This window comes from Epithele typhae (genome assembly GCF_022376455.1).
Source record: "Epithele typhae strain CBS 203.58 chromosome Unknown BXZ73scaffold_1, whole genome shotgun sequence".
Lineage (NCBI taxonomy): Eukaryota > Fungi > Basidiomycota > Agaricomycetes > Polyporales > Epitheliaceae > Epithele > Epithele typhae.
In genome coordinates, this window is record NW_025954192.1 from 276435 (window position 1) to 302578 (window position 26144).

The window sequence follows — 26144 nt, forward strand, 5'->3', positions numbered from 1 at the left end:
TCTACACTGCACATCACGCCAAATTTCCTGTCAGGATATGTCTGGGATATGATGAATATCGCAGATTTATCCAAGGTTTTTCCTGGCAGGGAAGTTCTGGGACATTCCTCGAAACCTCACAACTTCCCAGGAATATCCTGTGCACATCCCGGCTGGCGCTTCCAGGGTACTCGCTATTCCGGGCGCGTTCGTGGACCGTGGTTCATACAATATTGGTAAAAGCATGTATATATTCTGACGTCTATGCTACTGACACGTGCTACAGGGATGCAGAGATACTAGCGGTAACCTGGATTCACAATAATACGCAGCAGCTGGCCACAGTCGGGGAGCAGGGTCCGCTATCGCGCCATGGACGGCACGTCAGGCGGCGGCGACGGCGGCCCACGCGCGCGCGTCGATGACGCCGAGCACGCCGATGTTCTGCGCCTCGCCCTGGACAGTGCGGACGAGCATGAGGAGCGTGTCGATGCGGCCGACAAAGCGGGAAACGTTGTCGAGGAGCTTGGCGTCGTTGAGCAAGTTGAACACCGCACAGATCGCCTGCGCGTTCCGCTGCCAGCCCTGGAGGCGCCCCATGTCCTCGCGCGCGCGCCCGTAGGGCCCGAGGACGCTGAGGACGCCGAGCATGCGGTCGAGGAAGGGGAACGTGCGCCGGGTGTAGAAGTACGCCTTGAGCGCCTCGATCGGGTCGCGGTGCGGGTAGGGTGGCACCTGAGAGACATCTTGAGGAACGAGACCGACGCGGGGCCACAGATCGCGAAGAGATGGGTGGGGAGCCGAGCGAGGGCCAAGTCCTTGAGGGAGATCGTGGACCTCGGTATGGTGCTCTAGGGAGGGTTGACGAGCGGCCAGTCCCACATGTAGAGCATCCTGCAGATCACGCGTGATGGAGAGGAGGGATGGCGAGGACGAGGATATGGGAGACAGAGCAGAGAACGCACCCGATGCCCATCGCGGACCAGATCCTCCATATATGCTCGGGCGGGATCTCAGCGAAGGTTGGGCTCGCGGCTGCCGTGCGACGCTCTTGGGTGAGGGTTTGAGCGGCCGACGATTGCACCCTTGCAAGTACTGTAGCTAGTTCAATATGACTACGTATATATGAGACAACCAAACAGGGAGCAGAGAGCCAGTCTCGACTGCAAAGCGGCACACGCGCTGCAACCTATACCACTTCTCAGGTGTTTGCACTCACCTCGACTCGGGCGCTCCGTTGTCACTTGCGTCCATCGTGTCCATCTTGTCGCACTGACTTCAAGGGGTATCGATTCCAAGGCAGCACGCAGATGAGACGAAGGACGTACCCGGGCATCATCGCCACACCGTTCGGTCACACTGCGGATGTTTTATAGCACAACTCAGTGCGCATATAATCACCCAAAGAATGAGCAATACTCACCTTTGCTGCTGTATCCGCCCAAAAATCCCGGGAAAGCCCGTAACACCCTTCATGCATGTATAACTGCGCTTGATCTAGCCTGATCGGAGGTGAGGCACACCTGACTGGGGATAAGTAAACCGCCACTGAACACAGGCACTCAAAGGTAACGGACGTCGGACGACGAGCCTATTGATAGAGCGGTGCGGCGTTGCGCGATGGGGTGTGGGGGGATGTCATAGGGATGGCTGGACATGGCACTTAAGCCTGAGGCCTGAGGAAGGATGGGGGAATGTAGCAAGGGAAATGCAAGGTGCTTCTCGACGCGCAGACGCGTTAAGACGCGCGAGGTGAGCAGGTCACGTGGACATAATTGGTCGCCTGTCATCGAAAATGGCCCGGGAATCCGGATCCCGGGATATACGCGGGATATGTGTTGGATATACAACCTATCCTAAACATTTCCTGACAGGAAATTGGGCGTGATGTGCAGTGTCTATGCTTCGTTCCGCATGGGCGCACTGCGCTTCCACTATGTATATACGTCAAGTAGCCATCGGAAATATCGGCTTCTGTGCGGACATTGGCCCGAGAGCGGGTATGTAGTGGATTCCACGGCTTTGGCTCCGTTGGCCACGGAACGTCAAGATCAATCCAAGGGGTCTTCTCGGCTTCCGTTGCCAGGTCGCAGTGAACTGGAAGGACGATCCGGGATATTACTGCCGGAAGCCACTTCAGTAATGTGCTTCCCCTCAAGAGCAAGCGGTCCTTGCGCGAGGTCGTTCGGCCGCAAAGACGTATCGAATGGGACATCGAACTATCGCCCGTTCCCGTGCGCAAAGATAATGCAAGGAGCTCCGTCGAAGACCGTGTACGGAATGCAAATTGTAGAACAGTTGCAGGCTGGTCATGTACCACTTTCTGCGGCATAATATACGCACAAGAGCGAACCGTAATTGCGAGCGCAGCGAGCAATTCAGTGCTTAGGGCGTGAACGGCGATGCAAATAATGACAAACAGAACGTTTAGCGCCCCGAACCGAAATGCCCACTTCGCCTCTGTTTGATTTAGTTCTCATGTATATGTAGCTGCTAAAACAGCCAAAACATAGCTTCAACGTGCTACACTATCTGCATGCTTATTTTTGAGCGATAAAAGTGTGAGAAAATCGAGATATTTGAGGAATGCCTTCTGGGTGGTTGTATCGCGTGTGTAGTTGGACGCGCATTTTTGTTTCTACCGTCTGCACTGACTCTTCAGGCTGCAGTTTAGAATAGCACACGTTGTTAGCACTGCGTAGCGAGCGATGTCGTGTCCCACGAAGGCTAGTTAGTGTGCTAGAGTCGATTCAGCAAGCACAACGGCCTTATCTCAAGAACGCATACTACGGGGTCATGGTGAAAAGCGGCCGCGCGGACCGGGACAGGACGCGCGGCGCGTAGATATCGCACGTGACAGCGACTTCAGGCATACGTTGCCCTTTGGCGCCAATGTGCATACGCGTACCTCACCTCCCACCATGAACTCCTTCCTCACCCGCTACTCTGCCTCGTCGCCAGAGGCAGACATCCGCAAGGCGAAGGAGCTTTTTGGAGACGACGATGAAGTCTTGAACGAGATGTGGGGCTCCGCTGGCGGCTTCGGCAACCTCGCATCGGGCGTACCCATGTTTAAACTTCCGGCCGTGGCAGATGTGCGTACTTGTGCGCTGTCTTTGTAGGTACTTAACAGGCTGATATATTCTGTTTCCAGCCCACTTCTTTCCTGAGGTTGCACACAGATGACCACGCGGACCCGTCGTGTCGCATCAAAATCAAGCACGGTACCACCACACTCGCGTTCCGATTCCAGGGAGGCGTCATTGTCGCAGTCGATTCGCGGGCCACTGCGGGCAGTTATGTTGGTGAGTAATATGTTGGATTTGTCCATGCGTTTTCTTATCAGACGGCCCATAGCATCTGGGACCGTGAAGAAGGTTATTGAGATTAACCCGTACCTGCTTGGTACCATGGCCGGTGGCGCAGGTAAGCATACGCGTCTCCGATCGAGTTACATTGCATTTATGCGGAGAGTTACCTAGCCGATTGCCAGTACTGGGAGACGTACCTGGGCATCCAATGCAGGCTACATGAATTGCGGAACCGGGAGCGCATCTCCGTCGCCGCGGCGAGCAAGTACTTGAGCAATCTCGTATACGGTTACAAGGGCATGGGCCTCAGCATGGTATGTCGTGTCAGTGCAGCATGGCTTCGAATACATTATTGAAATGGATCCTCAGGGAACGATGATCTGTGGATGGGACAAGACGGTGTGTTTCAGTCCACTGACTGTGGTCGTTAAGGTTGACTGACAATTCTTGCAGGGCCCGGCTATCTTCTATGTCGACTCCGACGGCACACGGCTGAAGGGTGACCTCTTCTCCGTTGGTTCCGGAAGCACGTTCGCGTACGGTGTGCTCGATCAGGGCTACCGGTGGGATCTGACGGATGAGGAGGCACAAGAGCTCGGCAGGCGCAGCATCTACGCTGCTGGCCACCGAGATGCTTTCTCAGGTAACACAGTGAACTTGTACCACGTGAAGGAGAACGGGTGGCAGTTCATCGGTACGTTTTCCACGTCTACATGTGATCCCTCGGGCAGCCGGCTGACTCCGATGGGTCAGGCAACTACGACGTGTCGGAACTGCACTACAACGGCCCGGGTGATGTTCCGGGTGCGCAGGGTGGTGGATACGGGTACGATGTTCGGGTCGGCACTCGCACTCGCACGTAGAGATGAATGTGATCGGGATGTACTGTATTTTGTTGCAATAGCTTTCGACCCCCTCCTGCGGCGTGTACGAGTAGTGATAACGTTGCATGTGATCGACGGCGGGCCTGTCGGACTGGGAGGAGTGCTGGGCGACTGTAGCGAGTCGCGACCGAGACGTGTTTAGATCGGGGGAGGTCCAACTAGTCGCTAGTCCTAGTCAGGCCCGATCTGGCGATCTGATGTCATGCCGGTCTTTCGCTCCGCCACCGGAGCTGCCCACTTTGCTCGTGGTCTCCCTCCAGCTGCCTGCCCATTCCCGCCCTCCCTTGCTCTCAGCTGGACATATGCACTCTGGCCCCTGCTTTAGCTCGATCTATTGCCTTCGGACATGAAGCGTCTCTTCACGCGACCATTCGTCCCCAAGCCCGCGGCTGCAAATTCCGCTCCGGACGCCTCACCCGCGCCCGCAAATCCTGCGGCCCACCATGTCGGCCTCCAACCGAAGGACATCCTTCCCCCAGTCCCGCACCCATGTCCTTATGAGCACATTTCGTTGTTGGCCACCCCCGAGGGCCTGCTCATGCGCCCGCGGCATCCTGGCCGGCCACAGAGCGAGGAGGAGGAGACGGAGGTGAAGATCGACTGGGGCAAGGGCGGCAAAGTGCAAACGCTTGCCTCGAAGGTTCCGGGCGCACAGTGGGACGAGAGTGCGGTCGTGTATGGCATCGTCGGGTTCCTCGAACTCTATTCTGGTAGCTATTCGCCCGTCCTGTGTTCCGTGCGTGCATGTAGTAACACACGCACAGCGTCCTATCTCCTCGTGGTCTCGTCGCGGACCCCGATAGGTGACTGTGAGTGCCCGCCCAACCTGCGGGCAGATCCTCTGAATGTTCATGCTGGGCGCAGTCTTCGACCCGAGGCACACCGTGTACGGCGTGAAGGGCGTGACCGCCATCCCGCTCGAGGAAGAACGTGCGCAGGCGGTCCTGGCCGCTTTGGTCGCCCGTAACAAGGTTGATCGGCGTACCTCCCTTCTGCCTCCCGAGGTCCCGCAAGAGGAGGACTTGGATGGCGAAGCTACTGGGGTCACCGCTTCGGATGGACGAGCGTCCCCTCGCGTCAAATTTGCCGAGGAATTAGACATTAAGATGGTCTCGCCACGGCCCGAGCAGACCTTCGACTTGGCAGACGGCGACAGGCCGCCTTCGCCATCCTCGTCGACAGCTTCGACGCCATCGTCCATCGTCTCTACGAACAGTGAAACTGTGGTGAAGACGTTGGCTAACCGGTTGTCCTTCTGGTCTCTGGCGTCCCGGAGGAATTCCAAGCATAATTCTATCGACCATGTGTTGATGGAACAGCCTGGGACCGAAGAGGTAGATCCCGTGAATGCGCCTTCAATCATCAAAGACCCTTCGAAGGAACCCGAGGAAGTGATTGAAAGTATCATCGCGGCATCCGCACCCGCACCAGACACCGCAGAGCAAAGGCATTCCGAGCTCGAAGAGAAGATCGTGCGGGAATGTGTGCGGGAGTTTTCGCGGGGTGGGATGTACTTCACCTACACATTTGGTAAGCCCCCTGCACTATCACGCCATTACGCCGCATCTCAACTGCTGTGACAGACATGACCCGCTCTTTGCAACACAAACACGAACTCGTTTCCGCTGCGAAGTCGAAGACTGTGTTGCTAGATAAATTGGACGCCCTAGACGAGTCTCAGCGACTGGGCCCGGCGACTGAGAAGGTCGACGTACTCGTAGAACCATCCGCTGCGCTACCACTCTGGCGACGAGTCGACCGCCGGTTCTGGTGGAATGAGTGGTTGTCGAAACCTCTCATTGACGCCGGAGTAAGTCTGTCTACTCATCATCTTCGTTATCCTGTGGTGACCGTTCCGTAGCTTCATTCATACGTAATGCCTATCATGCAAGGATTCTTCCAAGTCTCATCGTTCCAGATTGAGAGAGAACCCGTCGCGGATGAGGAGGGGGACAGCGTAGCCGTGGAGTATGTTGTAATCTCGCGTCGCTCAAGGGACCGTGCAGGGCTCAGGTATCAACGTCGAGGTATCGACGATGACTCAAACGTAGCCAACTTTGTTGAGACTGAAACCATTATGAGGGTGGAGGTATGTTTACTCAACAATCTGGGTTGCACCTGCATACTCATCCTCTTCTTTGTAGCGAGAAGGTTTCGCAAATGTCTTTGCCCATGTCCAGGTTAGGGGTTCAAGTAAGTAAAGGCGTTGAGGTCCTTTTGGTCTTGCGATTTGACGACTGCTTTTGTAGTCCCGTTGTACTGGAATCAGCAAGGAGCAGGTTTGAAACCAGCGCCTCAATTGGATCCCGATCGCACGCACGATCAGAACTCGCGTGCAATATCACGACATCTATCGCGAGTTACTGCCGCATATGGTCCCCTGGTCAGGAAGTTTTGTATCCTCATGCTTTACTGCCTGACACTAGCCGTAGACAATCGTCAACTTGGCTGAGCTGCACGGGAAAGAAGGCCAGGTAACCAACGCATTCGGCGATTACGTGTCTGAACTAGCATCGGAGGATGTTCGGTGCGCAATCAGAACGAAGTCACCTCGCCATGATGTTGATCAATAACCAGGTATCATGCGTACGACTTCCACGCTGAGACTCGAGGGATGAAGTGAGCCAACCGCTGCATTTCTGCGAATGCGCGTAGTCACTGAACCCGCCACATCAGATATGAGAACATCTCCAATCTTATTGACAAACTCGAGAGAACATTCGAGAGCCAAGGGTGCGCATCACCCCACCATGCCTTTATTTTGCTTCCCTACTAATGACATAAGTCAGGTATTTCTGGATCTCCAGTGACCGTATCATGTCACAACAGAAAGGCGTCTTCCGCGTCAATTGTATCGACTGTCTGGATCGAACTAATGTCGTTGAGGTGAGTGTGGTTGAGCATTGGTTTACGAACACTCGCTGAGCACGTTGATTCCGCAGTCTGCTTTTGCACGGCATGTATTGAACAGGCAACTCGGCGCAGTGGCTCTCCTCAATCAGGAGGATGGCCGTCGCACGGAAATGGACGTTGTCTTCAATGATGGTTCGTGGTGCTGCGCATTGGCACGCACAAAATATCACTTAGGTTGTGTTTCTTTCCCATTCAGTGTGGGCAAACAATGGCGATGCTATCAGTCGTGCCTAGTAAGTGATCCCAGTTGCACAATAGTCTCACACTGACCCTCCCCCATAGTGCGGGAACATCGGCTCTCAAGGCGAGCTGCTGCGGCGTTGCGCTGATTATTGCATCACTGACCTCGCTTTCATCCACCTCTAGGGTGATTTCACCAGGTGGAAGGTTTCATTGCTCTGCTGCGAGCTGCGGCTGATGTTTCACCACTGTGCAGAACGGGCAAGCGCGACTTGGCCGGAATGCTCAACGATGGGGTGAACTCTCTGGCACGGTGGGTCTAATTTTCACATCGGAATGACCATGTGCTGATGCTTTGCCTGTGGCTAGAATGTACACGTCGACATTCGCTGACTGGTTCAGCCAAGCGGTCATTGACTTCATGCTCGGAACGCGGACTACTTCCGTTTTCTCCGAGTTCCTCAATAAGCTGCAGTCCACCGACCCGCGAGATCTCATCCGGATATCCAAGATTCGCGCAGACGCCATCGCCACGTGCGTCTCACGCGTGCTTTCTGAAGGAGAACGCTTGTTGTCCGGGTGGACGCTTTTTGCGCCCGAGCAACTGAACGCAAAAGTGGGAGACAAATTTGAGGAGAAGGTTCTTCTGCTGGTATGTGTCCAACTGAGACACGCGCCCGACGCCTCTCTAATGGTTGGTGGCAGAGCGTCAAAGCACTATACATTATTGTGAGTGTGCATGCATTGCCTCATGGTTACATGAACGCTGACGCGTGTATCAGAGCTATGACTATACCCTGGAGAAGGTGAAGATCTATACCCGCGTTCCCCTTGGTGAAATAGTGGGTATCACCAAAGGTGAGCGCAGTCACACTGCCTATGTCTTGGTACTAATGCGTATGCATAGGGGTTTATATCCTCTCGCCCCTCGAGGAGGCGAGCCGTGATCCGTTGCAGAACGCTGGATTCGTTGTGACGTGGAACAACTCCGACCGACAGGACACCCGCGTCGCGAGTTATTCGATCCGGAACAGCCTCGATTTTGCAAATACACCGCCATCTCCACCCCCACGCAAGACCGGCAGTCGTTTCTCAATCGCGTTGCCGCGGAGGCCGACCCTTCCCATGGCTTTATCTCGCGTGTTGGCGGAAACTGCAGGCCCGACCGCAGGGCAGGAGACTATCTTCGCCGCGTTCAAGGCACTGCCTGTGGACCCGGCACGTGCCCGACGCGAGACGGGAAGCTTCATTCAATCCCAGGACGACTACACGACTGCTCAGAATTGCAAGGAGGCGGTGGACCTCATTGTGAACGCCATTCAACAGGCGTGTAAAGACTTGGGGAACGAGCACCAAGGCTTGTTGGAGGAAGCGGATGTCGTGAGGTGAGTCCGACAACAGGCGTGCCGCGAGATGCGCGCGAGGCTAACCGTGGTCCGCAACCTAGTTTGGCAGATGCGCAACGGATGACGAGCGTTTATGCAAAGATGGAGTACGGCGTGAAGAGACTATTGTGGCTCGGGAGTTGACGGACATTTTCTTGAACTGTGCTGATAGTGTTGGGACTGTGTAGACACCTGTACGTGCTTGGGTACCCTCTGCTACTCCGCGATGGGTTGTATCATAATAGCTGGCCACGCCCGTACCGGGAGGAGGGTTAATGTGAAGGGGCACGCGAGAACTGCCTGTGGTCGGAGCCGCAGCGGAGATGAACTGGAAGTGAACTGGAGTGATCCGGTAGCTGCTGATTGGGCACGGAGCGCTTGAGGCCTGCGTGCATACGCATCCTCCCCCTTCACTCTCCGAGAGAGCACGGTTTGCAGGCTCCCAACCAACCGTATGCTCTGATATATCCACGGCTGGACTGCAGGCTTAGCTTTATTGCTCCTCGCCGCACGTAGGTGCTCAGCAGATTCCCCGACCACCCACCCCCTCTCAGCTTCCCACCCACCCATCGACGAATACCATATCCCTGTATATTCTCCGTCGAGCTTAAGCTGGAAACACTATGGCGACACCACACTCATTACCCCCCACTCCCTCGTCAAGGACTGTCGCCAAACTTCCGTTCTCTCCTTCCTCCAATAATGCTCCCCGACTTCCTGGCATCAACACCTCCCTGCCCGCGTCCTCCGGGAGGCCTTCAAGAGGAAACTCACCTGTCGCGACCCCAACCTCAAAGCAGGTGCACACCAGGTCGGGGTCGCTAATGTCGTCGCGCTCGCGGGCCACAGTGAATGCGAGTCATCATGCAAACGAGGTGCCCATTATTCCTTCCATGGTCCTCCCCATCCATCAGCCCCGTCCGACCTCTGTGGGCACGCATGTAGGCGGAGTCTTGCCCTCTGCTTCGTTCTTCAACCCTTCACGCCCCCACTACCCTCCTCTGTCTGTTACCCCGCCCACAGCCCGCCCGTCGACCGCCGGTTCGTACTCGTCGGCAAGAGGTTCGGTCGACGTCATGCGCCTGTCGCAAATTGCATCGTCGCCCTCGCAGCAGAAGGAAGACCGGATCTCGGAGGCGTCGGACAGTGTGGATCATTCGGTAGAGGACGTGAAGCTCAGCCCGTCCCTGTCGACGAACAAGTTCAGTCGTGAGCCCCTCCTCCCCATCACCAACCCCCACAAGTCGGGCTCGACCGCGCTCCCGAACATCGTCACGAATACTTCGAGTCCCTATGGTCGCAGCGACTCAAACGTCAGTGCGGGTGCACGAATGCGCGGGAGCTTCGAGAAACTCTTCAAGAAAGGGTTCAACTTTGAACGGTCGCCTACAACGCCCGTCAATGCCGGCCCAAGCAGCGGATTCTCGCCCATTCAAGCACGCTCGGGCAACACATCACCAATAACGTTCGAGCTGAACGTCGGAGGCATGGGCGGTATGAACGCGGACCGCTCTCCGACGTCGCCGGGTCATCAGAAGCACAACCTGTCGCCCCTTCAAGGTTCTACAATGTCGCTAGCGCAGGCGTCGTTCATGGCAACGGCCCCGGCACACATGAACCCACCACTTTGCGCCACTCCAGTCCTGAATCCGAAGACGGGAAAGCCGATACGCAATTACCAGCTCCATCCTTCGCGGAACCGCTTCTTCCTTGGAGGTCGGGTGCTCACAGGAGGGGACTCGCCCTGGGCGTTCATCGGCTCGTTCACGCTGCTGGTGATCGTCGCAGGCGTGTACTTCGGGACGACGTGCGTGTGGTGGTGGACGAACGAAAGCCCGGCAGTGGCCGCGGTGGGCGCGTACATGTGCCTACTCACGATTTCGAGCATGCTGGCTACAGTGAGTGCTCGGCTCGTTTCTTCGTCCCGCATGGTCGCTCCCGGGTCGGCGCAGGAGTGCCTGTCTGGACCTTCGTCTCGGCCACGTTCCGGCGTCGCCGGGAGGGTGGCAGTGCGGGGCCCAATAGGCTACTGCTGCGGAGAGCTTTCCCGCCGGTCACTAATCCCTCTCGGTGTCTACTTGCAGGCTTTCCGAGATCCGGGAATACTTCCGCGCAATCTGGATCCAGACCCCCCATATCCGGCTACCTCGTCCTCCGAAGGCTCTCTCCGTGTTCCTCTTCCCCGAGATCTCAAAGTTCGTGCCGGCATGTATGTACCCTCTCTCTAGCGCCCAGGCACTGGCTGACTATACCATAACATAGTGTACGCACCAAGTACTGCCCGACCTGCATGACCTACCGCCCGCCTCGATCGAGCCATTGCAAAATGGTGCGTCCTTAACCACCCGCACGTGTCTCCTGTTGCTTACCTTCCTTCTCGTTCTCTCCCTGGTATCACCAGTGTGACAACTGTGTAGACGGCTGTGATCATCACTGCCAGTGGGTCAACAACTGCATCGGCCGCCGTAACTACACTCTGTTTTTCACGTTCCTCTTTTCCACTGTAAGTACCACCACGGTCAACCGCGTGGTATCTCTCTCGTTCGTGCCCCATGTAATCTGACAGCTCCTCCATCTTCCAGGTGATGACACTGATCCTTATGATCTGCACCACGGCAATTCACCTGTTCCTGCTCACCTCGAAGTTCCATATGAGCTTCCACAGTGCTATCTCGACACCTCAAGGCATCGGTAGCTCCGTCACATTCATAGTCTCCATTCTCGTCATCTGGCCTCTCTTGGCGCTGCTGTCGTACCACCTCAGGGTGAGTTTGATTGACCCTCAGAGCGGCGACGTGTTCGGACTAACGACAATTGCGATCGGGTAGCTGCTTCTGCTCAACGTCACAACTATAGAACAGGTACGTGTTCGCCAGCGCTCCGATGCATTGCACCCCCCCCCCCCCTGGTCTCGTGTGGTGCCGCCGGCGATCAGTCGGGTCGCGGGTTCTGGCTAGATCGGTGGTGATTCCTACGGATGCTAAGGCCCTTTGGTGACGCCTGACCTCTTCTTCCGTTTTCTGACGTGTTTGTTCCGCCTCGTGGCGACACCAGATTCGAAACCAAGCGCACAAGTCGCTGGTGCCGGGGCCGGCACCCCCGAATCCCTTCTCGCACGGGAACTGGCGGAGAAACGTGGTGTACATGCTCTGCCGACCGACGGGCTACTCGTGGATCGACTTCAGCGCGGTGGCGGCTGAGGACAAGCGACAAGTGAATCCGGGGTTGCTGCCGCACGAAGACCCGTGGCCGGAAGATGTTGAGCATGGCGCGGGTCGTGGGAAGGGTGAATGATGATGGGACGGTAGGCGTCAGGGACGCGCGGTTGGCATCGTTTGCGTGTGCTCGGACAAGCGTGGCTGGTAAGGTGGTTGTGTTCGTATTTTGTGCGCTCGTATTTCTGGTTGAGTTCTAGGCCCCAGACTGTTTATTCACTGCAGGGAAACTGTGCGAGCTGCGTTTTTGAATGTGACATACACCTTGAAGGCGGACAGCGATATGCAGAGGCAGTGCGATGACGGGGCCCGACGAGCGGGTGAATTCGGTAGGTGGATGGTGGAGGAGGCGGGGAATTATTAGAGTGCGAAGAATTGGGACACGTCTGACGTAGACAAGGCACGATCACGAACGATGCTCGCACTCGGAACAAGGGTGTGAACCAGGGCAATGCGGTGAGAACGGACAGATCTGGGGTGCTGAGAAGAGCACAAACCCCGACAGCGGCTGGGGCGACGTGCAGCATGGTCCCGGACTTGGACTGTGACCCAGGCGGGCTTGGCCTCTGGCAGCTGCGCCAGGGCGGTGGGGATGGACGAGCGCGGAAGGCGCGCTGCGAGGCGATCGGGAACCCACACGCGACGGTGACGCAAGCACTTTCTGCCTGACGCGCCTCTCCGCCCTCGCCACAGCGGCCCCCGCAAGCAACCCGCAAGCGTCCCGCCGCGCGCAGGGGCGCGGTATGCAGCGTGTCGGGACGCGCATCGTCAACGGGCGACGACGAGCGCATCTCCCGGAAGCTCGCGAGGAGGCGGGAGGTCTGGCGGCGGAGGAGCGGGGGCCGGGCCGAGGGCGCTTGGGGGGCATTCCGCATGTGGCGGTGGCACCCAGTGCGGAGATTGAATTCGGCACGTCGGCACGGGGAGAGCGGGGCGGGGCGCGCTTTTGGGCACCGTCCGTCCTCGTCCACCTCCCTCACCGCGGCTAGCGGACAGACAGGAACCCCCGCCGCGCGCGCCGTCCCCAGCCCGCCCACGCCACCCCCGACGCCCGCGGACGCGCGGAGGACAAAGAGGCCGGCGAGCAGCACGCGTTCGCCCGCTCCCGGCGCCTGCATCGCGCGAGTGCCAAGTTCGGGGCGCCAGACGGCAGCTGCACGCAGAGAGCGTAATATCACTCCTCGTCCTCTCGCCACCCCCGGAAGAATGGACCAAAACCCGCCCCGAGCGAACGCTCAGCCCTCCGCGGTTCCCACCCCCTCCTCCCGCAAGTCCGCTCCCGCGCCGTCCAAGACCCCCCGGCAGCGCAAGCCCAAGTCCGGCCCCGCCCCCAAGCCGCCGCTCGACCCCCAACCGCCCCCGGGTGCGGCGCACCACCCCCCGTCCCCGAGCACACAGTCCCCGCCCCCGGCGTCCGACTCCCGCAGTGCGTCACCCTGTTTTCTAATCAGATGGCGCCTCCGAACTAACTGGCTCCTGTTACGTGCCTCCCTTCCCTAAAGCTTCGCGCATCTCAAACGTACGCGATCAGCCTCTGCAGCAGTCCTCTGCTCGCTACACCGCTCACCTCCAGCCCTACCCTGGCCCGTCTTCCTCCACTCCGGCCCCCGCCAGCTACTCCGCCCCGATGAGCAACCCGTCGTACCCCATCAATGGTAGCCCATATCCCTCCTCCCCGTCCCCTTTCCACCAGCCCCCCACCACCGGCTCCCCAGCGAATGGCCAGAGTGCTAATGTCACTCCGAACGTCCCAGCGCACCCCCAGTATCCCTACGCTGTCCCTCACCAGCCCTACGGCTACGCCCCCTACGCACACTATCCCCCCGGGATGATGGTGTACCAAGCGCCCGGCGGCCACCCCGAGTCCAGCCAAAGCGCGTCCGCTGCGCCCGCGCCCTCCACTGGCAAACGGAAAAGGAAGTACGCCCCCGACGGTGTTAACAGCAAAGCGTCTGACGAAGAAGGTGCAGATTCAGGCGCGGACGTCCAGCACGGCACCCAGCCCTCCGCCGCCGCAATCGCAGAAAGCAAGAAGCGCACAAAGACCCAGCGCGCGTGCGATAGCTGTCGCTCCAGGAAAATTAGGTACGTTTCCCGGCCTTTCTCCTCGCACCTGCGCGTATTCATCCCGCATACATCTACACCTCCCTACCCTCCTTGACCCCACACCGCCAATTCCCCTCTCTCTTCCTCTCTCACTCTCCTCCGACCTTGACGTGGGGACCGGCTGACTTGGGTATAACCCCGCTCTCAGATGCGACATCCTGGTGGATGCTGATCCCCCGGTATGCCAGCATTGTAAGCAATATTCCTTTGAATGCACCTTCTTCCTCCCCATCACGGAGACGCGGTTCAAGAAGAAGAAAATCGAAGAGGAAACGGCGGCGGCGGCTGAGAGAGAAAAGGACGAGCGGAGCACCTCCTCTCCTCAGGCCGACCACCCAAAGACCGGGGACATCCGAGTATTCGGTGAGTGCAGCCTTTGAGCTCTGGCGGTTGATTGGGTGGCTGACGCTTGGCAGGCCCGACTTCTGCTGCGCACATGCTACACTCCCACCCATTGGTCTCATCGCGGACGTACGAAGCGTACGACCTGCGATATCATCACTCATGGGACCTGAGTGCGGACGGGGACGGCGTCATCAGGGTGCATGAGCCCGAGCAGGGCGAGCTTCAACTGGCGCTACCAAAACCGATCGACCTGCGGATAGAACGCGACGTGGTCGAGCGGCTGGTTAACTCCTACTTTGCCGATGTCGCGCCTATGCTTCCTGTCGTCACCCGAGAAGAGTTCATCGAAAACAACCCTCCACCTCCGATTCTCTTGTACTCAATATGCCTTGTCGCGGCCACACGACGAGACGTGTCGCAGCAGGTGTTCGAGTCCATACGATACACTGTGAACAGTCTGATCAAGGCCGAGGACGTTCTCTCCACGGCGTCAATTGTAAATGTCCAGTCGCTGCTCATCCTTGCGATGGTCGGCGACTGTCACTCACAGTACGTGCCCAACGCTTTATCGGCGCTGTGGGTACGGCTCGGCTGTGCGATCCGAATGGTGGGCGATTCATTGGTTTTGTTGGTTGAACAGTCTTGCTTACATGGTGATTTATTGCATGCGCTCCGGCTCCCTCCAGGCACAAGACTTGGGCCTGCATAGAGCCGAGTCCGTGAAATTGAACATTGAGATGCGCAGAAGGCTGTGGGGTGTTTGCGTGATCAGCGACCGGTGGTATGTCCTCCGTCTGTCTGCGCCCTCGCCTTGCCTCCTGTCCTCTACGGGCAGACGGGGGCGACTTTTAAGACCACGACTTACCTGTTGGGTTGTGCGTAGGATCAGCCTGACGTTCGGGCACCCGCACATGATCGACATTCGCGACTGCGACGCGCGGCTGCCATCCTCGGGCGACCCGAACGACTTGTACCTGGACGAACTGGTCCGGTTGAGTGTCCTCCTCGGTCGTGTCCAGAAGACCATTTATACGTGAGTCCGCACCCCTTGCTCCGGCTCCGCCAGCCGCCATGGCAGCGAAGTGTGTGTCTGACCGACAATTCTGACGATCGACTTGATCCTCGGCCGGCAGACCTGCGGGACTGAACTCAACCAACGACGAGGAGCTGTACGCTCTTTTGGCCGACCTCGAAGCATGGAAAGAGCATCTGCCGCCGGAGCTGCAGTACCGTGGTCCTGAGACTCCCAAGATCGCTGGTACGTTCTGTTCTTCTGTGCGAAATGGCCGGTGGGTTCGTCGGCACAATGCAGCGAGGGGGCGAGGGACGCTGTCGGTCGCCGTTCACACCGGGCCTTGCCGCTAGTGACACTTTATCCCCTCCTCTCCACCAGCCGGACAAGCTGTGATGCCGACCGGAGGGTCAACTATCATACCACGCTGGTTTCGCAGACACTGACCGACGTACACCCATCCAGGACTGTTGTACATGTTCTACACAACGGTGAACATGATGTTCTGGCGTGTGTTCATGCGCATCTCGTACTCCTGTCCTGAGCACCTCAAGTTCTCACTCACCGTCGGGAAATGGACCGGACTCGTGCAGATGACGAGCGATGCGATTGACTGGCTCGACGCGCACGAGACCATGTACGACGTCTGGATGTTGGTCGCCTACTGCGCGACAAGTTGTGCGCTGGTGCAGGTGCGTTATTACTCTCGTTGGGCGGCCGACACGAGCATGTACTGACCCAGCGCATCGCAGTATCACACCTACGCTCGCCGACAAGATCCGGAAGCTCAAGTCAAGCTCAAGAAGCTCCGAGACTGTATCCGCAGGTGGGAGGCAGCACACTCGCCAGAGCACATGTCCTCCCGACGGAAGGTGAGCCGGTCTGTATCTTTCGCAAGAGCCTGACTGACGTGTCTCGCAGACGGCGGAAATTATCACGCTCTTGTACGAAGCAACGCAGGCGCCGCTAGTACTCGGTGTCCAACCAGCACTGAACCCGACGGGAGGCGTCAAGGGCAAGTCACAGCTGTCGGCGCTGAGCTTCCAGAAGGACAGCACTCGCCCTGGCGGCGGCGTGTTCATTGCTAAAGGGCCTGTCCAAGACAGCGAGTTGCTCACCAAGCTGCCCGAGGGTACACTGATCAAAGCCGAAGGCAGCAGTGTTCAAGGAGGTGGGGAGAGCTCAATGCGCCTGCAGCAACGTCAACAACAACAGCAGCAGCAACAGCAACAGCAACAGCAAAAGCAACAGCAACAGCAACAACTGCAGCAGCAGACGCAGCACCAACCACAGCAGAACCAGTCGATGCAGGGCCAACAGCCACCGATGGTCAACTTCACGCAGCTGGGCTTCCCGAACATGAACCCGATGTTGAACGACCAGTTTGCGTTGCCGCCAGGAAATGTGCAGGTGATCAATGTGCTCGATCAGCCGCTGCAAGGCAACGTGCTCGAGCAGAGCACAATGGCGGACGTCAATTTCCTCGAGGGCATCCCGGGCGCCATGTTCGATTGGGGTGCGTCGTCGACCATTGTCCTAGATCCCCGCGCCCTTGTTCCCTTCTTCGGTTTTCGCTTCTCCCATGTGTCTCTCGCCGCCCCTTCTTTACACTGTCACCGGCAGAGAATGAGCCGCACGCTAACGGTGGACCCCACTTCCAGGCCAGTGGGACACGTTCTTCTCGCGCTTCGGGCCGATGAACGGCGGCGGCTTCCAGGGCCGCGGGGACTTGCCCATGGGCGGCGAGCACTGCTCGCCGCAGGAGCAGCAGGGACGTTTTTTTCCCGGGCCCGGAGACCACATGTGAAGCAGCGCGGCCGCCTGCGACAACGGGTCCGCGCCCGCGCGTGGAGGGCGCACCGGTGGGAGTCGGGCAGGGCGCCGCGGCGGCAGAAGGGCGGTCACGCGTCCGCGGACGACCGCGAGGACAGAGGGGGAAGAAGGGAAGGAAGTAGTGGGATGAGCTCATCGTCTCGCCGTGCGTCTGCCCCCCTGGTACTGTACTTGGGACCGCGGCTGCTCGGCGCCGTCGTCCGTCACGTCTACCTTACCCTATAATTCGCCGTGCACGTACGGACGGACACTTGCTATCATACGACTCGCCGTACGTGCTTGCCTACGTTGGCCACTGTCGCCGCAACGAGACTCTCGTCGAGCTGCTCCCACGCTGAACTCCGCGTTTTCTGTTTTACCCCCGTATCCACCCTTTACTATCCGCTTCGCTCCGTCGTAGTACTAGTTGTCGCCTCGCTATCCTGATTACGCACCGTGTCAGTTATTAGTCTCGTAACATTAAGGTCTCACATATGTAGTAGACTCCCCTCGCCACCGCGCCTGTTACACTAATTCCCTCAAGCTCTCCGTCCACCCTATTGGCCATTTCCATCCGTTCTCGCTCTTGGCCCCATCCGACTGCAGAGAGTACGTCCGACTGACGTCTCGGCCGACTTCGAAAGCGGCCGCCGAGACGACGTCATCGAAAGGTGCTTCCCCGCACCTCCCATGCGCCTTACGTTGGGATCACAGCGCCGTGTGGGCGACGCAGCCGCTCAGCGACTGGCTTCGGAGCGCTGAGCGGCGAGCAAGCACGGCAGGCACGACGACATGAGGTCCTCGATGCTCGAGCAGCGCTGCCCAAGCTCTTCTGCCGCGTAAAATCGTGCAGGGCCGCCTTGTGCAGTGTGCACCCTGGGCGGTCGGGCATTTCGGACCATCGGGGCCGTCGCCGTAACCTCACAGCCGCCGTTTTCGCACAACGGCCGGCAGATTGAAAAAGCGATCCCGGACTTCGAGGTGGGCCCCGCGCGGGGTTCAATAGGGTGGCCGCCGGTGCGATGGCCCGTGCTCGTTGTTGCCTCCGGCCGAGCATGCGCCAAGTGAAGCGTCGCATTCGGCGGGGTGCAGCGGAGACCTGCAGGGCTTGGCGTGTCCGCCCCCGTCTCGTCTATGTAAAAATTTTCAGGAAGCTTTTGGAGACGAGAGGGACCGCGCGCATGTGCATGATGCATGATCAGTGGGAGGAGGCGGCACTTTCTTGATAGCCTCGATCATCGTGCGCTCCACAGCGGCGACGTCGCGGACGCACGAGGAGAAAACACTTGGCGGGCCATGCGCACCGGATGAATCTTGCGAGGTTCCAAAGCCGACAGGGATGTCGGCGCCATCGGGATTCGGACTCAGATCTTGTGAGGAGTCGCCCGGAGTCGCGTGCTGGCGGGGTCCGGGAGCGCCCGTACCCGCGCGCGTGGAGGTTGATGCGGCGCCCTTCATTCGCCTGCCAGCCTCCCGCGCTTGAACTCCACGCGCGGGATCCCAGCGCCATCGCCGATCGGAATACAGCACAAGCGATACGACAAACCTCGCGATTGATGCGCGGCATGGTGCTCACCGTCACCGAAGTGACTGCCTGTTCGTGTCTTGCTCGTGCTGTAAACAGGGTGGTTAGCGGGCGCGGAACGGACTCCAAACGAGACCTCACTACTGCAAAGTCCATCAATGCAATCCACGCGGCTTGCAACAGCGCGGGGGCGCATGCTGAACCACTGCGACCACAACCACAACCAGCCTAGGCGGTTGTACAGCTCACCCCTTCGTCTCACATACTTTTGAAGTCGGAGTGTTCCACTCTGTGCTCTCCACACTAGCTTCGCACGTACGTCCGAGAAAACAGAAGGTCGCGCTCATTATCGCTGTACCGGGCCCTTTCTAGACTCGCACAATCGTCGAGACAACATACCGGAACAAGAGGAATTGATGTGAGTGCGAAACAACCTCGACAACCTGCCGCCGATGCGCTGCGCTCTTACCCTGCAAACACTACCGATGGAGATCAAGTACGACGGACCGGTCGAAGGATAGCGAGAGGACCCAAAGGTTTTGGGCACCCATGCTTCCAATCAAGCATGGCAGGTGTTGAAAACACTGTCTGACCAGCTTACGTGGCAGTTTGCCTGTACCACTTTCGCGTGAATGTATGAGCGCATGCTTTGCACGACATGTGCACAGTGAGGAGCGGTCTCAGACTTTGAGATGAGATAGCATTGAGATATACCATGAGAATGAAAGAAGCTACGGGTCGTCGTCCGTGTCCGTGTCCGTGTCCGTGTCCGTGCCGCTCTCCACACCGCTCTCGCCCGACGCAGTCGACTCCGTGTCCGAGTCACACCGCTCGTCCTCCTCCACCATCGCACAGTCGTCCGCATCGTCGTCGGGGTCTTCGTCGAACCGACATTCCGCGCGCTCGGCCTCTGTCGCACACGCGGCCATCTCGCGCAGCACCAGACACTCGTCCGGGGTGAACCCGAACGCGTGTATTTGCACGCTGTCCGCGTTACAAGTCAGCTTTCGCTCGCACCACGAGAGGGACGCACGCACGCACCGGACTTCGATCAGAACGTGTTCAGCCCGAGCATCTGCTTCCAGCGGAAGACGCCGTCGCGGTGCGTCTCGCCCCCGTAGAAGAGCACGCCGCGGCCGACGCCGGGGTGGTACCCGAAGTGCACGTTGCTGGCCGGCCCGATCTCGCTCACCTTCCAGACGTCGTCCGGGTCCGTCGACCAGAACCCCACGGCCAGTGCAGGGAGAGGTCGAGGCTCTTCGTGGGTTGTCGTGCACGCGCTCGTAGAAGTAGAGCGTGCGCGGTGCGGTGTCCGCGCCGGGCACGCCGAACTGCGAGCGCACGAGCGCGGTGCGGGTGTGGAAGGTGAGCGAGTGGCCTGGGAGGGTGCGTGGTCAGAGGTGGCGGTGGAGTGTGCAGAGCGCGGGGAGGACGCACAGATCGCGAGGTCGCTCAGATCTTCGGGAGTCAGGCAGTAGTCGGGAGCGTGGTGCATGAGCCAGTCGTGGCAGGCCCGCCCGCCACGCTCGCGCATCGTGGTGGTCGTTTTGAGGGCCCAGTCGGGGGCCATGTCGGTCACGGTATACCTGACGGAACCGTTAGCGTCACTGTCCGCCAAAACAGACTGTGGGCTTACTTTCGCAGGCGCACGGGTACATCACACATCCGGCGCGGGTTTCTGCTCATGTACGAATGCATCGATCTCATGACCAATTCGTGCTCCACGACTGGCGCGGGGGCCACGCTTGCGCTGGATTTCGAGGAAGCTACCTCTGCGGGCGGGTCGACGATGAAGATCGGATTCGAGATCGACATGTTGTGGACCACACGCGGCCCTTGACGTGCGCCGTGAGACCGATTTGGGTTCTAAGCTCTTCGAAGCCAGACCTTCAATATACCTTGCTCCGAGACTGAGAAGCACTGCCCAGGAGCTGGAAACCCCGATTGCGCCACCAGAGGAAGATGTCCCTGTCGTAGTCGGCGATGAGCGCGAGGGAGCGCCATTCTTCCGCAAGCGCGGAGTAGGATTTGGGTTGCGCAGCTGGGGTTGCGACTGAAGGTGAACCTTGCGACGCTATGGAGAATGAGCTCGGGCGAATTGTTGTTCACAAGAGAGGGGTGCGTACCCAGGATCGTAGCGCGGCCAGACTCGTGTAGCTCGACCATCTGGATAAGCATGAGTGCCACTCTGAAAGAAGCAGAGGGAAAAATTGCTCGCACCCCTTCGTCGTGAATCAAAGCGTTTGGGAGCTGAGTGTAGTCGTACGCGCATACATCCAGGAGAAGCTGTACATTTCCCCAGAGTGGACAATCATGAGGTCCTTGTCTGCGTTAATTGGACGCATCTGAAAAGGTGGTCAGGCTGGTCAAGCAAGGAGCGAGAGCGCCCCAAAGTAGACTCACATCTTCGTCTGGCGTCCATTGGAGCGATGCGCTAAAGCCCTTCAAATAGACCAACGCCGACTGTGGATATTGATGCTCAGAAATGGCTCACTACAGCGCGATATGTCAGCCTTACGACAAGTTGTCTTGTCTGTCGGAGTAGGGGAAGAAATCAGTCACTAAAAGAGTCATCACGCAAAGACGAGAACCCACAAATTTCTTTGTCCACATCTGCTTGTCGTAGCCTCGTAGTGATTGCGTGAATACATCGAATGTTCGTGAGTCTACATGTCGTCAGCACTGCTGCCCCGGCGTGCGAGGTCCGGTTGGCGGACACGCACAAGCTCCTGCATCTACGATGAATGCATTGGTAGGGTCCTCGCGAGAATATCCGATGGCAGATACAATGTTGGGGTGCCTGGACGACATTGAGCACAGAAATTTGGCGAACGCATGAAATGCAGAACCCACCAGATCTTCTTTGCCACGCCGACGGCGTTGCTGAACGTGTTATCCGGCCTCGTAAACCGTCTTACGGTGACATTACGCCCCGTCTGTAGAACCCTGGCCACGAAACGGGATGTCGTCGTGCTATCGTCCGACGATCCTGCATGTGGCTCCTCGTTAGATTTGGGATCGGGGCCGAGGTCTTCGATCAGCTCTAGCTCGTCTCGTCCGTAGAGTCGCATCTGTGAGACGATGATCAGCACTCAATCAAGGATGGTATACACCACTGGGTCAGTTAACGGGGCCAAATCGCCCCCACCCTGGTATAAACCAGCAACAAGCGAGAAGAGCGTCCAGATTCCATCGTTCAGCGCATGCACGATGTCTGTCCTCGGGCCTCGGAGGGCGCCCATAGGGCACAAGAGGGTGTGTATGGAAAGACCACACTCACAACGCCATCGTAGTTGGGGTTCGTCCCCGCCTTCTGCATGATCTTGTCAAGCTTACTGTCATAGTCACTCAAGCGCGCAAACACGGCTTCTTGAGTGCGTTCCGCATCTTGTGCGTGCCGAAGGAGCTGGACCTGTCTCACACTCAGGAGCGCGACTTCGTGGAAGTTGTTGATGGCTGATTCCACCTGAATCCGCCGAGGATGAGAGACGGCCTATGGAGGGGAAAAGGATGCTTACCTGGAAGACGTTGTAAGCATTATCGACCTTTGTCTGAGCCTCCGAGACGTCCTTCTTGAGCTGGGGAGTTTTCACAAAACGCCGCAGAATGCCCATCTTCATGCGTCGCTTCATGAGTCCCTCCACCTCCGTCAGCGCGCTGTCACAGTCAAGTATGAGTACGATTCAAAATCGGAGACGCATGGCTTACATCAAAAGCGTCTCTATGTGTTCGGAGTCGTAGTGAAGCTCTGAGGACTTGCGCTGGGCGTCCAGACGCTCGTGCACGACGACCACTAGGCGAGCGACATGCTCCGCTAGAGTTCGACATGCGTCCCGCGCGTTATCCACGTCCTGTGACATGTGTCCATATGTTGTGAAGCGGTAAAAATGTGAGAGATAGGCGCACCTGGGCCAATTCTGCGATCTTAAGCGCCGTAGTAAGAGCGACCGAGAGGCCAGGGACAGGAATAGGGTCTGCGATCTCGCTAGCGAGACGCAGAGCAGACACCGTGGCGCTCAAAGTAGAAGAGGGCTGTACGATGTGTGCGTTAGTTCATGAGTAGCGTTGCCATAGAGAGTACTTACCATGACCGGCAGCCTGGTTAAGGAGAGATGCGGAGCGGAGCGGCGGGATAGGAGATTCAACTCCGACGGGGATTGGGGGATCGCAACCCCGACATCGGGGCGAGTTTAAAGCATGGGCTTGAGTCGAGGTTTACGAGAGGGATGGTATAAGGTAGTGACACATCGTGCGGAAAGCGTCCGTGCGTTGTTCCGCCGAGTGGCAGAGGGGGCGCACCGGGCTGTCAACCGCTAAGGAAGAACAAAGCAGTGGCGTGTTAGCGCGTTCAACATTGCGGCTCGCAGGCGAAGATACTCGAGCGCGCACTGGGATATGTCTTTTGGCTGCAGTAAGATTTTTTGTGCAGCTGTCAGGGAGCACAAAGCGTTACGGACAGTTCTGGGATGCGAGTTGGCTGCGACTACTTGGCGACTACTACTGGTTGTCATGTTGGAGGCAGCGACGGAAACTGGATGAACTGAGGCGCGGTATTCCTCCGCGAAGATTGTGAACGATGAGGAGAAATCTTGAAACGCTCCCCTTGTTGCGCTGGGCGTAGACGCACCTGCGGAGACTGATGGCCGTGGTGGAGAACTCGAAGAGAGCGAGACTCGGCGGATGCCAGACAGCCGAGGGCAAGATTAGATTAGATTGAGCACGATCGTCGCGCGATTTCGAAGCCAAGACGAGGCCTGCTCTCGTCCGAGCTTCCAGCCCGCGCCCGCTCCTTCGCTCACTCCGCCATGGTCGACATCAAGAACAAAGTCTGCCTCATGTCCGTCCTCTTCTCTCTCCGACCAACGCGTCCTCACTGTATTCCATAGCGTCCACGATGGCTGGGGCATCGCGCCCGAGAAGGGCATGAAAGGCGACGCCATCGACGCTGGTACTACGACCAACATGGACACCATCGCCGCTGACCACAGTGTCCGCAAGCTCGCCGCCCATGGTCTCGCTGTCGGTCTCAGTGACGGCCTTATGGGCAACTCCGAAGTTGGGTAAGCTACTCCATCCCTCTATCGGCGCATACATCCACCCTCTTCCGCTCTCCACGCCGCGTATCCCCGCACCCCGCTCATTCGTCGCGCTCGCGCAGACACCTCAACATCGGTGCTGGACGCATTGTCTGGCAGGATATCGTCCGCATTGATGTCTCCATCAAGAAGCGCCAGTTCCACAAGAACGAGGTCATCCTCGAGAGCTTTGAGCATGCCAAGCAGGGAAACGGCCGTCTCCATCTCCTCGGCCTCGTGCGTCTTCCCTTGCGACGCACTTTCCACGCCTTCGCTCACCCTCTCGATGCGCAAACTCAGATCTCTGACGGCGGCGTCCACTCCCACATCACACACCTCTACGCCCTCCTCGAGGCCGCGAAGGAGGTCGGCCTCAAGGAGGTCTACATCCACTTCTTCGGCGATGGACGCGACACTGCGCCGAGGTCCGCTGCCGGCTACATGAAGGATCTCTTGGCGTTCATCGACAAGGAGAAGTTCGGTGCCGTCGCCACTATCGTGGGCCGGTACTATGCCATGGATCGTGACAAGCGGTGGGAGCGTATCAAGATCGCGGTCGACGGTCTCGTCCAGGGCAAGGGCGATGTATGTGAGGACCCTGTGAAGGCGATCGAGGAGAAGTATGCGAAGGATGAGACGGACGAATTCTTGAAGCCCATCATCGTCAACGGTGACGCGGGCAGGATTAAAGGTGCGTTCTCTGTCACCCCCAATGTCCTTCCACGTCCACCTTTCACCGTTGCGCACATTGACACGATTTCCGCAGACGGCGACACCCTCTTCTTCTTCAACTACCGCTCGGACCGTATGCGCGAAATCGCGTCCGTGTTTGGTCTCCCGACAAGCCCATGGAGGTTGAGATTCCAAAGACCTCGTGAGTTCGCTGTTTCTCTTCGTATTCTCGATGCCGACGCGACTGTGACAGCACATCACCACCATGTCGCGGTACAACTCTGAGTTCCCGTTCAAAGTCGCGTTCCCTCCTCAGGCGATGACCAACGTTCTCGCCGAGTGGTTGGCGAAGCAAGGCGTGAAGCAGGCGCACTCGCTGGTAAGCAAAGGCTATTTCGGTCCCCTCCCGCACTAACTCCTCGGTCTACAGAGACAGAGAAGTACGCCCACGTGACGTTCTTCTTCAACGGCGGGGTCGAGAAGCAGTTCGAGGACGAGGAACGGCACATGATCCCATCGCCCAAGGTCGCGACGTACGACAAGGAGCCCAAGATGTCTGTCAAGAGCGTGGCGGAGAAGGTCGCCGAGGTCGTCAAGGCGGGCACGCACGAGTTCGTGATGTGCAACTTCGCACCCCCGGACATGGTCGGCCACACGGGTGTGTACGACGCGGCGGTGGAGGCGATCGGCTTCACGGACGAGGCGGTGGGGATCGTGTACAAGGCGTGCGAGGAGGCGGGCTACATCCTTCTCGTCACCGCCGACCACGGGAACGCGGAGCAGATGGTGAACCCGGAGACGGGCGCACCTCACACGGCGCACACGACGAACCCGGTGCCGTTCATCATGACGGGGGACCCGAAGGTGCTGTCGTTCGCGGAAGATAAGAAGGACGGGGAAGAGGAGGAGGGCGCTCTGTGCGACGTCGCGCGACGGTGCTGGATATCATGGGGCTCCCGAAGCCGGAAGGTGCGTGGGTACCCGTTGGTTGCTGGCTGCTTACTAACCTGGTCTTGCAGAGATGACGGGGCGCTCGCTGCTCGCGAAGGCTTGAAGGAGTATACCAGAGAAGTTGAATAGGAGCGTGCTACGATATAGAGGAATCTCCCAGCAAATAGAACATGTACCCATGCCGCGCAATGCGTTAGAAGTCCGTCCACGAAACCGCGCTCGAGTTCCCTTTATTTTTGTCACCCTTATGTGCGTTTTGGTAACCCAGCTAGGCGTGGCCGTCCACGCTGAGGACCAACAAAGGTTTGGAAGACGTTGGGCCCACTCTGTGGACGAGCGCCGGGGTGGTTCAAATGTTCACGGTCAAGGCCTAGGCCCGCGGTGGATGGGTGTAAGTACATAGGGCGAAGACATTTGGGTCGGAAGATCGGACCGGTCACGTGGGCGCGACGTCGAAGGGACACGTCTGTGGCTGTGGCAATGACGACGAGAGAAGGATCAGATGGAGACATCTCCGCGGTCATACTCGTCCTAGCGTGGGAACTGTGGCCTCGGCCCTGCGAACTTCGAAGTCCGGTCGAGCGCATCGCTGTGCACGCCGCACAGTCTCGGAGAGTCTGCCCCACGGGCGGGCGCGGGGCCGGGGCGGGGAGCGAGGGCGGGGAAGTTATTGACGATCGATGCGCCGTCCAGGGCCGACGACAGCTTCAATGTCCTCGCCCGCCATCAGTCAGTGCCAGTCAAAGTAGCCACCTCCCGGCGTCCATTCTCCGCGCGAG

At 58.4% G+C, this 26144-nt stretch overlaps 8 protein-coding genes across 8 annotated transcripts; 5 read left to right on the forward strand and 3 right to left on the reverse strand.

Moving 5' to 3' along the window:
* Positions 1-363: 363 nt before the first annotated feature.
* BXZ73DRAFT_72775 (uncharacterized protein) lies at positions 364-1242 on the reverse strand (the record flags this gene model as incomplete). The annotated part of the gene is made up of 4 exons (XM_048021788.1): positions 364-714; positions 846-873; positions 945-1064; positions 1199-1242. 4 exons carry the CDS (start codon positions 1240-1242, stop codon positions 364-366), a joined length of 543 nt encoding a protein of 180 aa, XP_047883591.1.
* A 1658-nt stretch (positions 1243-2900) lies between these two features.
* BXZ73DRAFT_37060 (N-terminal nucleophile aminohydrolase) lies at positions 2901-4153 on the forward strand (the record flags this gene model as incomplete). The annotated part of the gene is made up of 7 exons (XM_048017934.1): positions 2901-3074; positions 3134-3284; positions 3337-3405; positions 3462-3604; positions 3660-3689; positions 3744-3984; positions 4044-4153. The coding sequence occupies 7 exons, from the start codon at positions 2901-2903 to the stop codon at positions 4151-4153; spliced, it is 918 nt and encodes a 305-aa protein (XP_047883592.1).
* A 367-nt stretch (positions 4154-4520) lies between these two features.
* Positions 4521-8796, forward strand: BXZ73DRAFT_37360 (SacI homology domain-containing protein; the record flags this gene model as incomplete). The annotated part of the gene is made up of 19 exons (XM_048017983.1): positions 4521-4884; positions 4939-4983; positions 5039-5704; positions 5758-5984; positions 6036-6263; positions 6319-6367; positions 6424-6557; positions 6607-6701; positions 6752-6793; positions 6851-6907; positions 6964-7060; positions 7117-7219; positions 7284-7313; positions 7475-7580; positions 7637-7919; positions 7973-7996; positions 8050-8125; positions 8175-8652; positions 8715-8796. 19 exons carry the CDS (start codon positions 4521-4523, stop codon positions 8794-8796), a joined length of 3186 nt encoding a protein of 1061 aa, XP_047883593.1.
* A 479-nt stretch (positions 8797-9275) lies between these two features.
* Positions 9276-11946, forward strand: BXZ73DRAFT_37090 (DHHC palmitoyltransferase-domain-containing protein; the record flags this gene model as incomplete). Its single annotated transcript, XM_048017942.1, has 7 exons — positions 9276-10550; positions 10737-10861; positions 10915-10981; positions 11054-11155; positions 11235-11417; positions 11481-11513; positions 11707-11946. The coding sequence occupies 7 exons, from the start codon at positions 9276-9278 to the stop codon at positions 11944-11946; spliced, it is 2025 nt and encodes a 674-aa protein (XP_047883594.1).
* Positions 11947-13494: 1548 nt separating this feature from the next.
* BXZ73DRAFT_37498 (fungal-specific transcription factor domain-containing protein) lies at positions 13495-17137 on the forward strand (the record flags this gene model as incomplete). Its single annotated transcript, XM_048018019.1, has 10 exons — positions 13495-13952; positions 14122-14336; positions 14390-14925; positions 15005-15099; positions 15202-15351; positions 15452-15576; positions 15796-16022; positions 16083-16202; positions 16252-16846; positions 16992-17137. The coding sequence occupies 10 exons, from the start codon at positions 13495-13497 to the stop codon at positions 17135-17137; spliced, it is 2667 nt and encodes an 888-aa protein (XP_047883595.1).
* Positions 17138-19398: 2261 nt separating this feature from the next.
* Positions 19399-20482, reverse strand: BXZ73DRAFT_95391 (uncharacterized protein; the record flags this gene model as incomplete). The annotated part of the gene is made up of 5 exons (XM_048026767.1): positions 19399-19651; positions 19726-19859; positions 19945-20045; positions 20105-20253; positions 20304-20482. 5 exons carry the CDS (start codon positions 20480-20482, stop codon positions 19399-19401), a joined length of 816 nt encoding a protein of 271 aa, XP_047883596.1.
* Positions 20483-20556: 74 nt separating this feature from the next.
* On the reverse strand, positions 20557-22915 carry BXZ73DRAFT_95392 (uncharacterized protein; the record flags this gene model as incomplete). The annotated part of the gene is made up of 14 exons (XM_048026768.1): positions 20557-20741; positions 20794-20855; positions 20942-21012; positions 21071-21130; positions 21186-21200; positions 21263-21333; positions 21391-21467; positions 21521-21738; positions 21948-22133; positions 22186-22324; positions 22376-22518; positions 22574-22699; positions 22753-22765; positions 22887-22915. The coding sequence occupies 14 exons, from the start codon at positions 22913-22915 to the stop codon at positions 20557-20559; spliced, it is 1395 nt and encodes a 464-aa protein (XP_047883597.1).
* Positions 22916-23472: 557 nt separating this feature from the next.
* Positions 23473-25468, forward strand: BXZ73DRAFT_72778 (cofactor-independent phosphoglycerate mutase; the record flags this gene model as incomplete). The annotated part of the gene is made up of 8 exons (XM_048021789.1): positions 23473-23504; positions 23554-23727; positions 23826-23979; positions 24043-24433; positions 24509-24567; positions 24668-24793; positions 24847-25383; positions 25436-25468. The coding sequence occupies 8 exons, from the start codon at positions 23473-23475 to the stop codon at positions 25466-25468; spliced, it is 1506 nt and encodes a 501-aa protein (XP_047883598.1).
* Between the last annotated feature and the right edge of the window lie 676 nt (positions 25469-26144).